The sequence below is a fragment of the Dama dama genome, chromosome 1 (assembly GCF_033118175.1).
Source record: "Dama dama isolate Ldn47 chromosome 1, ASM3311817v1, whole genome shotgun sequence".
NCBI classification, from domain to species: domain Eukaryota; kingdom Metazoa; phylum Chordata; class Mammalia; order Artiodactyla; family Cervidae; genus Dama; species Dama dama.
Genome location: NC_083681.1, coordinates 11,456,356 through 11,474,983, shown reverse-complemented (window position 1 = coordinate 11,474,983; position 18,628 = coordinate 11,456,356). Strand labels below are relative to the sequence as shown.

The window sequence follows — 18,628 nt, the reverse complement described above, 5'->3', positions numbered from 1 at the left end:
TTACAAAGAAAAATTAAAAATTACCAATCTATGAAAAAGTAAAATGTAGAAATTAGTTCTAGTCACATTGTTATGAGTGTTACATGATATATTGCATATAAATTATTCAGTATAATGTCTGGTGTATAGTAATTATACCACAAGTAAGTTTTAGCTATTACTCTTATTAATTATAATTTGTTGAGTACTTGTGACATACTAAGTATTTACAAATATTGATCTATCTCCATAATAATATTGTAAGGAGACATTATCATCTACAATTAATAAATGAAGCAGCAAAGGATAAAAGTAGTTGGCTCAAATCTAGAAAAAGATGGTTTTAAAATTTGAACCCAAGTGTCTGACTCTAAAGCTCAAGAATTTTAAAAAATATATAAAAGTACATTTATTAAAATTTAATCTTATATATCATAGATATTTCAGTTCACTTCAGTTCAGCCACTCAGTCGTGTCTGACTCTTTGCAACCCATGAACCGCAGCACACCAGGCCTCCCTATCCATCACCAACTCCCGGAGTCCACCCAAACCCATGTCCATTGAGTCGGTGATGCCATCCAACCATCTCATCCTCTGTTGTCCCCTTCTCCTCCTGCCCTCAATCTTTCCCAGCATCAGGGTCTTTTCCAATGAGTCAGTTCTTCACATCAGGTGGCCAAAGTATTGGAGTTTCAGCTTCCACATCAGTCCTTCCAATAAACACCCAGGAATGATCTCCTTTCGGATGGACTGGTTGGATCTCCTTGGAGTCCAAGAGACTCTCAAGCGTCTTCTCCAACATCACAGTTCAAGAGCATCAATTCTTTGGTGCTCAGCTTTCTTTATAGTCCAAATCTCACATCCATACATGACCACTGGAAAAACCATAACCTTGACTAGACAGACCTTTGTTGGCAAAGTAATGTCTCTGCTTTTTAATATGTTGTCTGGGTTGGTCATAACTTTCCTTTGAAGGAGTAAACGTCTTCTAATTTCATGGCTCTCTCTCTCTCTCTCTCTCTCTCTCTCTATATATATATATATATATATATATATATAATATATATATATATATATATTATAAATATCTGCATATATATATATGCAGATATTTATAATGTCAATTTAAATGATTATATTTTAAGTGTAAAGTCCAGAAAAAAATGATTCCTTTTCATGATTTGATTATGTAGTTTAATACTAATTGAGATTTTGAGGTTTCATGTGCTTTTTCAAATTTTAAAAAGATCATTATGATACAATAACATGCAGCATGATGTTTTGACAATAATTTCCTCTAGTTATTTATTTATCAAATGTCTTATTTATTTTCCTTTTGTAAAGTAAAGCAGCAGTAGTATTTGGTATAGAATAACACATATTAGTTACTGTCATGTAATTTTTTTTTAATAGCTTAGGGAAAAGAACCTCAGGTTTTCCAGGAGGACTCAAAGAAAATACTTGTTGGTATTGGCCATTGTGAGTATTCAATTTGTATCGGAAGGATGATTAGAATACCATGTTTCTCTTTATCCAAAAGAGAATGGCTGTAGAGTACTTTGCAAGAAAGCAAATCAATTAACTCTAAACTCATTATTCTAAATATGGAGGTGTACATCTTTTCAGTAATAATTTACTAAGTCTTTATTTTTCAAGACTATTCATTATTGAATTGTTTCCTGATATTTTCTTGTGATTATCCACAGAGGATGTAAATACCCCACCTGTTTAACACAGACATTGGAAAAACATTCTTACTAAAATCTTTTCTCTTCATATTTTCTAAGACAGTGGTTTTAAATGAGGATTATTTTGTCCCCATGAGACATCTAATGAGGTCTGCAGACATTTTTGATTATTGCATTTTGGGGAGGTGTGCTGCTGGAATCTGGAGGGTAGAGGCCAGGAATGATGGTAATCATCCTACAGTGCACAGAAAACCCTCACAACAAAGAATATCCCCAAACGACGTTTGTGCCAGTGTTGAAAATATTAATCTAAGGTTATCATGTAATCAAATTTATGATTAGTGAAAAAAGAAAAAGTTTAGCTTTTTCCTGATTTCACATTTCAGAATGCTATTGAGACTAGGTATGCATATAACTCTGTACATTCTACTCAACTAGGGCTATATACGATTTATAATCCCTCCAGCATATTACTCATTTCTCCAACAGAATTATCCTAAAATTCCTTAAGTTCAAGTTGACATTTGAGGCCCATTTTATTTCTACTTTTCCTTGAAATGTTCATTAGTTTGAAATTACCTTTATCATAGATTTTCTCTGTGCTAATTAATGAGATAGACTCCAGTGTCTGGGGCATAGTATGCACTTAAACAGCTCTTCTTCCCTACCTTCCTTTTTTGCCTCTTCTCAGTTCCTTATTTACTTTAATTTACTAACAGGTGAACATTTAGTTGTATACAGTTTTGCTATCTTTATTCAATTATTTGATTTTTTTGAAGACATGTCTCATTTATTCCATGAGAATGTGAATATTTGCATTGCATCATTTCCCCCTACACTCAAGCATCATTAAGCACTAAGTAGTGCTTGATTGAATAAGTGAAGAAAGAAATATGTGAAAAATGCACAAGAACCAACATTTTCATATCTACAATACTCAAGTAGTAACAAAGTATTAGTTCATGACTTTATCACATATTATTTTCAACATTCCAACACTTCTACAATTTCAGTTTTTTTAAAAACTAATATTTTTATTTACTATCTCCTTAGTTCTGCTTTTGGTGAATTTAAAGATATATTTTTAAATGTACAACACCTATGCTTGAGATGTGTGTTTTTTTATTTCATGTATCATATTTTCTAAGAGCCATCTTGGTCAAGTAGAGAAAAGCATCTATTTAGGTCTCTGCAATTTAATAAAACAATATAATTTGCCAGCTATACCTTCTTTTGCTAATAAGCCTGTTCAGTATGAGGAAAGAGCAAGGATTTTGAGTAGGGACACAGTGGAGAAAAAAATGTCTTGCTATTTTAAGAAATTTTAAAGTGTGTCTTTTTGGTCCTTACAGAAAGTGTGGATTACGGGCCAGTGTTTGTGCAAGAACCAGATGATATAATTTTCCCGACTGATTCTGATGAAAAGAAAGTAGCACTGAATTGTGAAGCTCGTGGCAACCCAGTTCCCAATTACAGGTAGAAATTCACTATTAATCATATTTCTTGTCTTAAAAAATTCCTTTCAGTGGGATTCTGATACACCCAGGGAGTATTATGTCTCAAGTAATTTTTACATGTTTGTCTTCTGATTTTTCCCTAAGATGGCTTCGAAATGGAACAGAAATAGATTTGGAAAGTGATTATCGCTACAGTTTGATAGACGGGGCCTTTATTATAAGCAATCCAAGTGAAGCAAAGGATTTTGGTCATTATCAGTGTTTGGCAGCCAACACATTTGGAAGTATTCTTAGTAGAGAAGTCATACTTCAGTTTGCCTGTGAGTAAAATATTGCTCTTTCCACATATACATGTATACTGTGTGTGTATATACATATATAGCTTTGAAGTTTATTTAGGCAAGAGCTTATGGCTTCAAATTTTTTAATAATAATATGAACTAGTCATGCTTAGAACTATGCAAACAACATGCTTCTTCCTGACATGTTTTTAAATTCCCTGAAATATATGCCCTCTTCACATAGGTAGTAGTCTGGGAGGCTAAAAATTCAGTTCATAAAAGCAGATTAAGTATTAGAATTCAAATATCTTTTGAAATCTAGTAAGAAATAGGTTTTTAATTAGTTCTATCTGCTTTTAAAATATTCACTTACTTGATATTATTCTGCTGCTGCCTATTATAGTCACTATTGGCTATAGATTCTTCTGGACATAAGACAGCATATTCTAAAAATTCTCGTTCTAGTCAAAAAACCAAAGAAAGACCTCTGAAGTGCTATTTCAGACTGACTATAACTTTCCTCCCAAGTGTCCCAGTTTCTTTTTTAATTGGACAAAAAGATACCTCATGTATTCATTCATATATCTAGATGATATACATTTTCTAAAATAGATCATATATCTAATTAACTAATGGTATAGATTTCTTGAAACTCTTGAAATTATTTTGCTTATTATGAGTCATATACAAACTTGAAGATAGATTACTGGTGAAAAAAACTTTTGTATCATTTTTTAGTGAGTAATCATAATTGAATTTAAATTCTTGAGGATTATAATCACTAAGAAATAGATAGGAAGACCAGGGATCTTTGTGTTAATAATTCAAATGTAACTATAATGGCTATGTAATTTATCACAAAATGATTTTTAAGTTAGAACTGCACCCTGAAGAGTGAAATAATTGATTTTTCTCTTGGTAATCTTCTTCACATATTATGTCTAATTAACCCAAAACTCAGACAACCTGTTAAAGGAATGCGAAGGAGAAAAGGGAATAAAAAAAAAAAATGATAATGGATCCAGTTTGGAGAAAATCTAGCTAGGCACTAGAAAACTCAAAACATTATCTTTTAGAGTAGAATTGGCTAAGGAGTTCAGACTGCTACTTTAAATACACCAAATATACCAAGATAATAGACTAACTATACTCCTTTTGTTTTTGAAAATATTACACAGTGTATCACAGAAATCTAATATTTCTCAATACGTAGATTTAAAATTATCCTTCTTCTTGTTCAGTTGCTTAGTCATGTCCTACTCTTTGTGACTCCATGGACTACACCACGCCAGGCATCCCTGTCCATCACCAACACCCGGAGCTTACTCAAGCTCATGTCTGTTGAGTTAGTGATGCATCCAATCATCTCATCTGCTGTCATCCGCTTCTCCTCCCACCTTCAATCTTTCCCAGAATCAGGGTCTTTTCAAATGAGTCAGCTCTTTGCATCAGGTGGCCAAAGTATTGGAGTTTCACCTTCAGCATCAGTCCTTCCAATGAATATTCAGGACTGATTTCTTTAGGATGGACTGGTTTGATCTCCTTGCAGTCTAAGGGACTCTCAAGAGTCTTCTCCAACACCACAGTTCAAAAGCATCAATTCTTCTGCACTCAGCTTTCTTTATGGTCCAACTCTCACATCCATACATGACCACTGGAAAAACCATAGCTTTGACTAGATGGACCTTTGTTGGCAAAGTAATATCTCTGCTTTTTAATATGCTGTCTAGGCTTTCCAGAGCTTTACGTGCAAGGAGCAAGTGTCTTTTATTTTATGGCTGCAGTCACAACTGTCGTGATTCTGGAGCCCAAGAAAATAAAGTCTGTCACTGTTTCCATTGTTTCCCCAACTATTTGCCATGAAGCAAATAGGAAAAGGAGTATATCAAGGCTGTATATTGTCATCCTGCTTATTTAACTTATATGAAGAGTACATCATGAGAAACGCGGAGCTGGAGGAAGCACAAGCTGGAATCAAGATTTCCGGGAGAAATATCAACAACCTCAGATATGAAGATGACATCACCATTATAAATCTGAGCGCTGGAGATCTGATGCTTTTGAACTGTGGTGTTGGAGAAGACTCTTGAGAGTCCCTTGGACTGCAAGGAGATCCAACCAGTCCATCCTAAAGGAGATCAGTCCTGGGTGTACATTTGTAGGACTGATGTTGAAGCTGAAACTCCGATACTTTGGCCACCTGATGTGAAGAGCTGACTCATTTGAAAAGACCCTGATGCTGGGAAAGATTGAGGGCAGAAGGAGAGGGGATGACAGAGGATGAGATGGTTGGATGGCATCACCGAATCAATGGATATGGGTTTGGGTGGACTCTGGGAGTTGGTGATGGACAGGGTGGCCTGGCGTGCTGCAGTTCATGGTGTCACAAAGAGTCAGACACGACTGAGCGACTGAACTGAACTGAATGGGACCAGATGCCACGATCTTAGTTTTTTTTCAAAGTTGAGTTTTAAGCCAGCTTTTTCACTCTTCCACTTTCATCAAGAGGCTCTTTACTTCTATGCTTTCTGCCATAAGGTGGTGTCATCTGAATATCTGAGGTTATTGATATTTCTCCCTGCAATCTTGATTCCAACTTGTGCTTCATCCAGCCTGGCATTTTGTATGATGTACTCTGCATAGAAGTTAAATAAGCAGGGTGACAAATACTTGATGTATACAAGCAGCCTTGCTGTACTCCTTTCCCAATTTGGAACTAGTGCATTGTTCCATATCCAGTTCTAACTGTTGCTTCTTGACCTGCATACAGGTTTCTCAGGAGGCTGGTAAGGTGGTCTGATATTCCTATTTCTTTAAGAATTATCCAAAGTTTGTTGTGATATGCACAAAGGTTTTAGTGTAGTCAAAGAAGTAGAAGCAGATTTTTTTCTGGAATTCTCTGGCTTTTTCTATGATTCAACTGATGTTGGTAATTTGATCTCTGGTTCCTCTGCCTTTTCTAAATCCAGATTGAACTTCTGGAAGTTCTAAGTTCATGTACTGTTGAAGCCTAGCTTGGAGCATTACTTTGCTAGTGTGTGAAATGAATACAAAAAGTATCCTAATAAGCAACTCTCCTTACTGTTCCTGTGTTCAATAGTGCAGTCTTTTCAAGACAAATACAGAAAATCCAGGAAACATACTAATATCAGTGGCTTATAACTTTTTATTTGGTTTATATTATCTTACACAAGTATATCAATTCTCAGTCACCTCTTTTTCTCCTAAATCAGCAGTGATGCAAAATATGCAATGTTTTCTACATTACTCAGAGCAGAAATCTATTTGCTGGAAGACTCTAGATGTCTATTGGACTGTATCTTCCTAGGATATTTAGAAAGATGAGCCACTGTTAACAAATACTCCACCTCATGTAGCGTGGATAAGTTGGCACCAACATTTACAGTTTAAAGACTAGGCAAGGAAAGCTTTCTCTCAATCAGCTGACCTGCCTACTTACCTACCTTCTACCTGCCCACTTACCTATCTTACCTACTCAGCATCAAGCTGTCCTGAACTTAATTTGCAACAGTAGTTGCTTTATTTTTTAATACTAACTTAAACATATGGGTAAAATATGCAATCATTGGTAGTATCTTGTTACTCAGCCTCTCACTATCCCTGTCCCAACTATCTTGCTGTTTTGTTTTGGAGGTTATACATATGCATAAGAACCCATAAAAGTCCTGGTTGAAGCAGTCACTTACATATTGCCTCAAAATCGCTCCCCATCTTGATTCTATTATGTCTCTGTTGGTAGGATAAAAATTAAGTCTTTTAGGCTTCGTTCTATCTTTTGACTGGGATATCTTTGGGGGGAAATGAAAATACAGGTAATAGAGAAGATAGAACAAAGATTTACTTTGCTGTCTAGTATACATTGGTGTCTAATATACCTGGGTGTATATACAGTGTACTAGTATACTGGCTTAAAACTCAACAGTCAAAAACCTAAGATCATGGTATCCAACCCCATCCTTCATGGCAAATAGATGGGGAAACAATGGAAGCAGTGAGAGACTATTTTGGGGGGGTTCCAAAATCATGGCACATGGTGAATGAACCATGAAATAAAAGATGCTTGCTCCTTGGAAGAAAAGCTATGACCAACCTAGACAGAGTATTAAAAAGCAGAAACATTACTTTGCTGACAAAGATTCATCTAGTCAAAGCTATGGTTTATCCAGTGGTCATGTATGGATGTGAGAAATGGACTATAAAAAAGCTGAGCCCGGAAGAATTGATGCTTTTGAACAGAGGTGTTAGAGAAAACTCTTGAGAGTCCCTTGGACTGCAAGGAGATCCAACTAGTCCATCCTAAAGGAGATCAATCCTGAATATTCATTGGAAGGACTGATGCTGAAGCTGAAACTCCAATACTTTGGCCACCTGAAGCAAAAAGCTGACTCCTTGGAAAAGACCCTGACGCTGGGAAAAATTGAAGGCGGGAGGAGAAGGGGACAACAGAGGATGGGATGGTTAGATGGCCTCACCGACTCAATGGACATGAGTTTGAGTAAGCTCCAGGTTTTGGTGATGGACAGGGAAGCCTGGCATGCTGCATTCCATGGGGTCGCAAACAGTCAGACACGACTGAGCGACTGAACTGAATGGATACCTGGGTGTGTATATGGGTGTGATAGGATTCTAGGAGTCAGTATAGTTTTATAATTAGGGAGAGGAAATGAGGCAGGATGTCACAGAGAATGAAAACTGGGACTTCTTAAAGAAGAGAGAGGATACAAATGTAAAGCAAGATTAAGAATTTGGTGTCAAATTCCCTTTGCATCATGATTTTCTATGACCAGCCTCATATATAGAGATGAGTTCACCTTCTGTTTTTGATAGAATGCTTAATGTCCTTTAGGGCTTAAGAGATTTATTGACTAGAGGAACTCTGATTACTTTGTACACATTTTGGGGCTGATATTAATTCTTCATATCATCATCTACTATTTATGAAAAAAATCAAATATATATTACTATACAACTAATATTTCAAAACTAATATATTATGAAGTTTAGATAATTATTAAAACCATTTAAATCTAACACAAATCTGTTAGATGTTTTAAATGTCATGTAATTAGACAAAATTACAAATTATCAAAATGATTACAAACATACAAACTCGGCTTACAATGATTTAATTGTAATTGGTATAAATTTAAGGTATAAAAGCCTTTATCTTTATACCTTAATTTAATTATGTACTACACAATTATTTTATCAACTGTGGTTTTCTGCACTGTGTAGTACAATTGTGATGTTCTAAAATCAAATAGAAAGGAGGATCATATTACCCAATCCAGAGTAGTTTCTGAGTTATCAACCAACTGAATTTTGGTTGCTCCTTGCAAAGTGAGACTGTTAGCTCTTGGCCAATTTTATAATTTAAACATTATTTTTGTTATATAAATAATACTTTAAACACATATTTTGCATATGTTTTCACCTTTTGAAATATGATATACTTGACTAAAATAACAAACACCAAAAAAAGATGTCATTTTCATCATAGAAGACTGGAAGGCAAAAGTAGGAAGTCAAGATACTTGGAGTGACAGGAAATTTGGCCTTGGAGTACAAAATGAAGCAGGGCAAAGGCTAACTGATTTTTGCCAAGATAATGCACTGGTCATAGCAAACACCCTCTTCCAACAACACAAGAGAAGACTTTACACATGGACATCACCAGATTGTCATTACCGAAATCAGACTGATTATATTCTTTGCAGTCAAAGATGGAGAAGCTCTATACAGTCAGCACAAACAAGACCAGGGGTTGACTGTGGCTCAGATCATGAACTCCATATTGCAAAATTCAGACTTAAATTGAAAAAAATAGGAAAAAAACACTAGACCATTCAGGCATGACCTAAATCAAATCCCTTACAATTATACAGTGGAAGTGACAGATATTCAATGGATTAAATCTGATAGACAGAGTGCCTGAAGAACTATGGATGGAGGTTCATGACATCGTACAGGAGGCGGTGATCAAAGCCATCCCCAAGATAAAGAAATGAAAAGGCAAAATGGTTGTCTGAGGAGGCCTTACAAATAGCTGAGAATAGAAGAGATGTGAAAGGCAAAGGAGAAAAGGAAAGATATACTCATTTGAATGCAGAGTTCCAAAGAACAGAAAGGAAAGATAAGAAAGCCTTACTCAGTGATCAGTGCAAAGAAATAGAGGAAAACAATAGAATGGGAAAGACTAGAGATCTATTCAGGAAAATTAGAGATACCAAGGGAACTTGTCATGCAAAGATGGGCTCAATAAAGGACAGAAATGGTATAGACCTAACAGAAGCAGAAAATATTAAGAAGAGGTGGCAGGGATACACAGAACTATACAGAAAAGATCTTCATGATCCATATAACCGTGATGGTGTGGTCACTCACCTAGAGCTAGACATCCTGGAATATGAAGTCAAGTGGGCCTTAGGAAGCATTACTATGAACAGCTAGTGGAGGTGATGGAATTCCAGCTTAACCATTTCAAATCCTAAACAATGATGCTGTGAAAGTGCTGCATGCAATATGCTAGCAAATTTGCAAAAATCAGGTGTGGCCACAGGACTGGAAAATGCCAGTTTTCATTCCAATCCCAAAGAAAGGCAATGCCAAAGAATGTTCAAACTACTGCGCAATTGTCCTCATCTCACAAGCTAGCAAAATAATGCTCAAAATCCTCCAAACTTGATTTCAACAGTATGTGAACCGAGAACTTCCAGATGTTCAAGCTAGGTTTAGAAAAGGCAGAGAAAACAGAGATCAGATTGCCAACATCCTTTGGATCATCGAAAAAGCAAGACAATTCCAGGAAAAAAAATAACAATAAAAAATCTACTTCTGCTTTATTGACTATGCCAAAGTCTTTGATTGTGTGGATCATAATAAATTGTGGAAAATTCTTAAAGACATGGGAATATCAGACCACCTTACCTGCCTCTTGAGAAATCTGTATGCAGGTCAAGAAACAGCAGTTAGAACTGGACATGGAACAGAAGAGTGGTAAAAATTGGGAAGGGAATATGTCAAGGCTGTGATGTCACCCTGCTTTTTTAACTTCTATGCAGAGTATATCATATGAAATGCTGGGCTAGATGAAGCCCAAGCTGGAGTCAAATAACCAGGAAAAATATCAACAGCCTCAGATATGCAGATGCCACCACCCTTATGGCAGAAAGTGAAGGAGAAAAAAAGAGCCTCTTGATGAAAGTAAAAGAAGAGAATGAAAAGCTGGCTTAAAATTCAACATTCAAAAAATGATGATCATGGCATCTGGTCCCATCACTTCATGCAAATTGATGGGGAAACAATGGAAACAGTGACAGACTTTTTTTGGGGGGGTGGGGGGCCCAAATCACTGCAGATGGTGACTGCAGCCTTGAAATTAAAAGAAGTTTGCTCCATGAAAGAAAAGCTATGACTTGCTTCAGTCCATGGGGTCACCAAGAATTGGAAACGACTGAATGACTGAACTGACTGATTAAAATAATGTGATTATAAGATTTAATTGGACAATGTTAAATAAACATTAAATATGTCTCCCCTAATTATATTCATAGAAAAATGTCCAAATCTATATTTTATAAATTGATATGTATTTAAATATTCTAACCATATGTTAAAAATCCCATTAATCATATCCTATTAGAATCATCTTCCTTTTGCATGAAAATTATATACATTATATACATATATGAAAGTGAAGTGAAAGTGAAGTTGCTCAGTCATATCCGACTCTTTACAACCCCATGGACTGTAGCCTGCCAGTCTCCTCTGTTGATGGAACTCTCCAGGCAAGAATACTGGAGTGGGTAGCCATTTCCTTCTCCAGGGTATCTTTCCAACACAGGGATCGAACCCAGGTCTCCTGCACTGCAGGCAGACCCTTTAGTATCTTAGCCACCAGGGGCTCCCTACACATAAACATCATATTAAATAAGATTATGCAGAGTTAGCTTGTTCATATACATATACCAGTTGTCACATTTTGACTAATGAAAGTCCTTTAATATTAGCTTCTTTTCTTCTTATTAACCAGAAATATATTTTAAAATATTTTAGCTTTCCTCCAATAACATCTTGATCTTGTGACTACTCCCCAAGTATATATTCAACTATTTTATATTGACTGTAATGCATGTTGTTTATAGAGAAGTTGAACAGTTCTATGAAAATCTAGGTGTTAGAGGTGCATATAAAATTGATCCAAATAAGTTCTGATGCCAAGGAGGATGATATTACCAAATCAGTTTAGTAAAGAAAGACTTATAAAACCAAAATCTTTTTTAAGGTCTCAAGTTTGTATAAATGGTTTATATTTAATGGGTGCTTACTTCTGTGGCAGACAATGTTCTAAAAGTTTTAAAATATGTCAATTCATTTCATTCTCATAACCAACATATGTTTCATTACACTGTTGAATGTAAATGTATTTTACAGCTGCAACCTCGTATTTAACTCTGATAATTCTGAGTCTTTTCCTAATATATATATGTATTATATTTGCTTTATGACATACTAATTTTGATTTTAAATTCACCTCTCAGAGTATAATTATATTATAATCTCTCAAAAAATCTTTATATGTTTTCTTCATCAAATCATTTCATAATAAATACACCAATAAAAATGTGTTTAACAAAAATAAATATCAAGATAGAAATAAGTATATAATCATCCTGCATTTCTTCTCATTGTTTAAATTAGATAATGTCTCTTGTTTGATTTTCCTTATGGAAATTTGAGAATTTAGGGATCATTTGGTCTCCTAGATCTAGAATTTGAGGATTTATAGTAATCATGTTATGTAATTTTTTCCTTATATTTTCTCTTTTAGTATACATTTTCCACTGAATTTTAAAAATTTATTAGACAGTCTATAGTTAGGACCTTGAAAGCTACATTTTCTAAATGACAAAGATGAGTGTGGGTGTTATCAAAAGCTGAAAATATATTCATAGGTCTTGGCTTTTGGAGAGCTGATGATAATGAAATGTGTATTGACACCTTTACTATCGATGTAGCAATGATTAAAAAGTATATCTACTGTGTGGAAAAATTAATTGTAAGTTTAAAACAAATTTAGTTTCTTTTCAGTTGTGTTCCTATTCACACTTGTCACTCATGTGTCAACAAATATATATTATACAGTAATTATTTTATTTTGCTAATATAATAGTCTCAACCTCATCCCAAATGTGATTTATTTTACTTGCTATATGAAATCATGAACCATAAAAGATAAATATGTAAATTATTAAATACAGGAAAAATACATTTCATCACAAGAAGTCAAGATAGTGTAAGCCATAGGTCTCATAATTATTGTGGTCATGGCATAAATATTTTTTTGGGACGTCCAGTAGTTAGAGAAAAAGGAAAAATAGAAACATTTAAAGGATTCTAATTTCCCCCAAGTTCCTTAAGAGAAGAAATTCTTTTTTTTGTTGACATTTAATTCTCATAGAAATTTCTCATTTGACACTTTATGTAGAGATTTTAACACCTCTGCATCAACTCAATAGGAAGTTTAATTAGCTTGACATAAAACCAAACCAATTTTTAAAATGTAACTAGAATTTAATCATGAAGCTATTCACTTCGTTCATTTATGAATCTTTTTTTTTAAATTTTTGATTTGAGCTGCTAATGAATTTGAGCAGCTGTTGTTCCTTTTAACCCACCCCTCACATGTGTAAATGTCTACCTGTGAGTAGAAATTAAGCTCTCCCTAAATGAATGTTTATTTATAAACATGGCTCAGCTTAGTTAATGTTAATTATGTACTTTAACATTAATAAGAATATATCTCATAAGGGTATAGTAAAAATTAATGAGGTGGAGAAGTCATGTCCGTGAACTGATTTTTAAGTTCAAAAAGAAAGATATAGGTGAACACAAGGTTGGAGTATTATTGCTAGTGATGATTGTTTCTGGTTATCAATAAAATTGTTTTTGACAAAGTATACTTTATTCCTGTAGCTTATGTTCATCATGAGTATAATTTCCTCACCTAGTACAGTGATTTTTCTTCACTGACAAGCAAGAAAACACCATATAAAACTTTGTCACTCTATTAGCTTATTACCATGCTGATGAGAATTTTGAATTGATAATGTGACACTGTACACGTCTCAAACATCCTTCAGAAATCTCAGGCTCATAACAGTCTCTCCAAAGTTTGGATTTTTAGAAATAACTCATAACAGCAAGTCAAACATAAAATGAATCAAGAATAAAATCTCCTCATGCTGTCTCTTGCTTCAAAAATATCTTTATATGCCATCCGGTGAATTGATAGTTCATATCTAAATTCGAACATATTGCTTTTCAGGGCATTTAAGATGATTTACATCCAGAATATTCCATTAGTTTTCCTGGAAGCAGTTGATTAAAATAACCTCCTTAACTCTTTGAGAGATTATATGATTTTTACAGACTTTGTGTTTAAGTCATTTAACCTTTCATTTTCATGTAAAACTGAAAAATTACTTCTCTAGCTTTTTTAAAATTTTTTCTCCTAAAGTAAAATTGACCTTAGACTTTAAAATCACATTTGTAGCATTTAATATCTAATGAAATTATCTGAATAATTGCTAACTCTACAGTATATATGAAGCTTTATCCCATTAGTCTATGAGGTTTTGTTCATAACAAATGTATTAAATTATTTGAATATTAATCTAGATGAGTCACACTGGCATGGATGATTTTATGTTATAAAATTATCTACTTTTAATATGGAATAAATTAATATTAGTTGTAATTGTATCTTCTATAAGCAAAGCAAAACTTTTATAAAATCATTACCTAAAGAATATGTTTTAAGTTTTCCTTTAAAATAATGATAATATGGTACCTATGACTATATGACCCCTTGAAAACTATAGCATGACTTCTTTGATATCATAGAAAATTTTTAATTAAAAATACTTCCTCTTACCTTAAAGGAAAGTCATGAATGAATCAAAGTTGACATCTGGTCGATTGTCCTCAAGCATTAATTCTTCATTTTATTTAAAATGTTGTAAGGGTTGTATTTATTAAAGTTCACCCAAACACATACTTTCATTATTTTGGGGAATCATGAATAACTCTGGCTGTATGTGAGAGACGCAGTGAAATGCTTGACCTATGGTACAAGAGCTCCCCTCAGTAATCTCAGTACTCTGCTTCAGTTTTTAGAAATTCAGAAAGGCATTTCGTTCCTCACATTATATGAAGTGAAGCAGAAAGACTAGGATGAGAGAGTGTATAAACCCTCTGACCCTTAATGCTTATTCCCTAATTCATCATTCCCTAATCCTTAGCAGAATGTCTTGAGACCTTTCTCCAGCACAAAATATTCTGAGGCATAAAATTACAGTGAAATTTTGAATCTCACTATTAGTGTCCTGTTTACCTAAGAAAATAGCAGTTCCATGTTAGGACATTATATAATTCTGATGAAAAGAAAGATACTAATATATAAAAAAATATAAATAAAGAGGCAGACATGAGTCCTTTCTAAATTTATTTTGCTCTCTAAAAATCTTTTCCTGAGGGACAAGTCCAAGTGAATATGTATTACCCAGGCTAGAGTTCTTGTAATTTGATTGCCATTTTCACACATTCCTACTCTTCATGTGTAAGAATAGATGGGTGGATAGATAGATAGACAAATAGAGATGCAGATGCAAACATGTGTGCATGTATAGACATTAAACATATATGTCTGTCTGTTATGTATATACATAAATTTAATACAAGAATAAGGAGCAATAGCTATTGAACACTTAAAAGGTGTTAAATAAATTTAATACATCATCACCCTCTTTAATCCACATATCAACCTTATGAGGGGAGTTCCATTTTTGACCTAATTTATACAGGAAAAGAAGTGAAGCTCAGGAGTGTTGTTGTTTTTCCAAAATCACACAGCTAGGAAATAATAGAACAGTAGCTTCAACTCAGGTCTAACTTCAAAATTTATACTTATAATCTACATTGTTCTCCCCAATATAGTACTTAACCATACATTTTTGTTTTGGATATCTGTAGATGTTTTATCGATAGAACATTTACTCAACTTCTACTGTTTCTCAGGTATTTTTCTGGAAGTCAGGGAGCCTCTAATGAGTTATCTCCTCTTGACCTACCAGAACAATTGCCTGCTTGGTACTGCTGCCCACTTCTATGCCTTAACATCTCTCATCTCCACTGTACTCCAACTCTACTAAATCTCTCTGCTTTGTTTTCCAAAATGATGTAAAATAAAATTATGACCATGTTGTTGCTGCATAAATGCCTATGGTTTATAATAATTAAACAGAGTTTGTAATTTACCCTTTAAGCATATAGAAGGCAGAAAGAAAAAGAGAGTTACTCTGGGTATATGAATACAAGAGAACTCTATCGGGTCAGTTCATTTCAGTCACTATCTTCTCTGACTCTTTGCGACCTGATGGACTGCAGCATGCCAGGCTTCCCCATCCATCACCAACTCCTGAAGCTTACTCAAACTCATGTCCATAGAGTTGGTGATGCCATCCAACCATCTTGTCTCCTGTTGTCCCCTTCTCCTCCCGCCTTCAATCTTTCCCAGCATCAGGATCTTTTGATGAGTCAGCTCTTCACATCAGGTGGCCAAAGTGTAGGAGCTTCAACTTCAGAATCAGTCCTTCCAATGAATATTCAGGACTGATTTCCTCTAGGATGGACTGGTTGGATCTCCTTGCAGTCCAAGAGACTCTCAAGAGTCTTCTCCAACGCCACAGTTCAGAAGCATCAATTCTTCGGTGCTCAGCTTTCTTTATAGTCCAACTCTCACATCCATACATGACCACCGGAAAAACCATAGCCTTGACTTGACAGACATTTGTTGGCAAAGTAATGTCTTTGCTTTCTAATGTGCTGTCTAGTTTGGCCATAACTCTTCTTCCAAGGAGCAAGCGTCTTTTAATTTCATGGCTGCAGTCGCCATCTGCGGTGATTTTGGAGTCCAAGAAAATAAACTCTCTCACTGATTCCATTGTTTCTCCACCTATTTACCATGAAGTGATGGGACCAGATTCCGTGATCTTAGTTTTCTGAATGTTGAGTTTTAAGCCAGCTTTTTCACTCTCCTCTTTCACTTTCGTCAAGAGGCTCTTTGGTTCTTCTTCACTTTCTGCCATATGGGTGATGTCATCTGCATATCGGAGGTTATTGATATTTCTCCCGGCAATCTTGAATCCACCTTGTGGTTCATCAGCCTGGCATTTCACATGATGTACTCTGCATAGAAGTTAAATAAGCAGGGTGACAATATACAGCCTTTTCTGATTTGGAACCAGTCTGTTGTTCCATGTCCAGTTTTAACTGTTACTTCCTGACCTGCATACAGATTTCTCAAGAGGCATATAAGATGGTCTGGTAGTCCCATCTTTTTGAGAACTTTCCACAGCTTGTGATCCACACAGTCAAATGTTTAGTGTAGTCAGTAAGGTAGCAGTAGATGATTTTCGGGAACTCTGTTGCTTTTTTGATTATCCAAAGGATGTTGGCAATTTGATCTTTGGTTCCTCTGCCTTTTCTAAATCCAGCTTGAACACCTGGAAGCTCACGGTTCATGTACTGTTGAAGCCTGGCTTGGAGAATTTGGAAAATTACTTTGCTAGTGTGTGAGATGAGTGCAGTTGTGTGTAGTTTGAGCATTCTTTGGCACTGCCTTTATTTGAGATTGGAATAAAAACTGACCTTTTCTAGTCCTGAGGCCACTGCTGTGTCTTCCAAATTTGCTGACATATTGAGTGCAACACTTTAACAGCATCATCTTTTAGGATGTGAAATAGTTTAACTGAAATTCCATCACCTCCACTAGCTCTGTTCATAGTGATGCTTCCTAAGCCCCCTTGATTTCACTATCTAGGATGTCTGACTGTAGGTAAGTGATCACACCATTGTGGTTATCTGGGTCATGAAGATCTTTTTTGTGTAATTCTTCTTTGTATTCTTGCTACCTCTTCTTAATATCTTCTGCTTCTGTTAGGTCCATACCATTTCTGACCTTTATTGTATCCCTATTTGCGTGAAATGTTCCCTTGGTATCTCTAATTTTCTTGAAGAGATCTCTATTCTTTTCCATTCTACTGTTTCCTCTATTTCTTGCATTGATCACTGAGGAAGGCTTTCTTATCTCTCCTTGCTATTCTTTGGACCTCTGCTTTCTTTTTTTTTTTTTTCATTTATTTTTATTTGTTGGAGGCTAATTACTTTACAATATTGTAGTGGTTTTTGTCATACATTGACATGAATTAGCCATGGATTTACATGTATTCCCCATCCTGATCCCCCCTCCCACCTCCCTCTCTACCCAATCCCTCTGGGTCTTCCCAGTGCACCAGGTCCAAGCACTTGTCTCATGCATCCAACCTGGGCTGGTGATCTGTTTCACCCTAGATAATATACATGTTTCGATGCTGTTCTTTTGAAACATCCCACCCTCGCCTTCTCCCACAGAGTCCAAAAGTCTGTTCTGTGCTTCTGTGTCTCTTTTTCTGTGTTTTGCATATAGGGTTATCATTACCATCTTTCTAAATTCCATATATATGTGTTAGTATACTGTAATGGGCTTTATCTTTCTGGCTTACTTCACTCTGTATAATGGGCTCCAGTTTTATCCATTTCATTAGAACTGATTCAAATGAATTCTTTTTAATGGCTGAGTAATATTCCATGGTGTATATGTACCACAGCTTCCTTATCCATTCGTCTGCTGATGGTCATCTAGGTTGCTTCCATGTCCTGGCAATTATAAACAGTGCTGCGATGAACACTGGGGTGCACGTGTCTCTTTCAGATCTGGTTTCCTTGGTGTGTATGGACAGGAGTGGGATTGCTGGGTCATATGGCAGTTCTATTTCCAGTTTTTTAAGAAATCTCCACACTGTTCTCCATAGTGGCTGTACTAGTTTGCATTCCCACCAACAGTAAAAAACACATGAAAAGATGCTCAACGTCACTCATTATCAGAGAAATGAAAATCAAAACCACAATGAGGTACCATTACAAGCCAGTCAGGATGGCTGCTATCCAAATGTCTACAAGCAATAAATGCTGGAGAGGGTGTGGACCTCTGCTTTCAAATGAGGGTATGTGTCCTTTTCTCCTTTGTCTTTTATATCTTTTCTTTACTCATGTATTTGTAAGGCCTCTTCAGACAACTATTTTGCCTTTTTGCATTTCTTT

General features: G+C 35.3%; 1 protein-coding gene across 1 annotated transcript in view; it reads left to right on the top strand.

The window, feature by feature from the left end:
* The window catches only part of CNTN5 (contactin 5), a 1,550,500-nt gene that overhangs the window by 993,117 nt on the left and 538,755 nt on the right, over positions 1-18,628 (top strand). The window contains exons 5-6 of the mRNA XM_061143613.1: positions 3,021-3,144; positions 3,270-3,445. Coding sequence (XP_060999596.1) covers positions 3,021-3,144; positions 3,270-3,445 — 300 coding nt within the window. The remainder of the gene's footprint in view (positions 1-3,020; positions 3,145-3,269; positions 3,446-18,628) is intronic.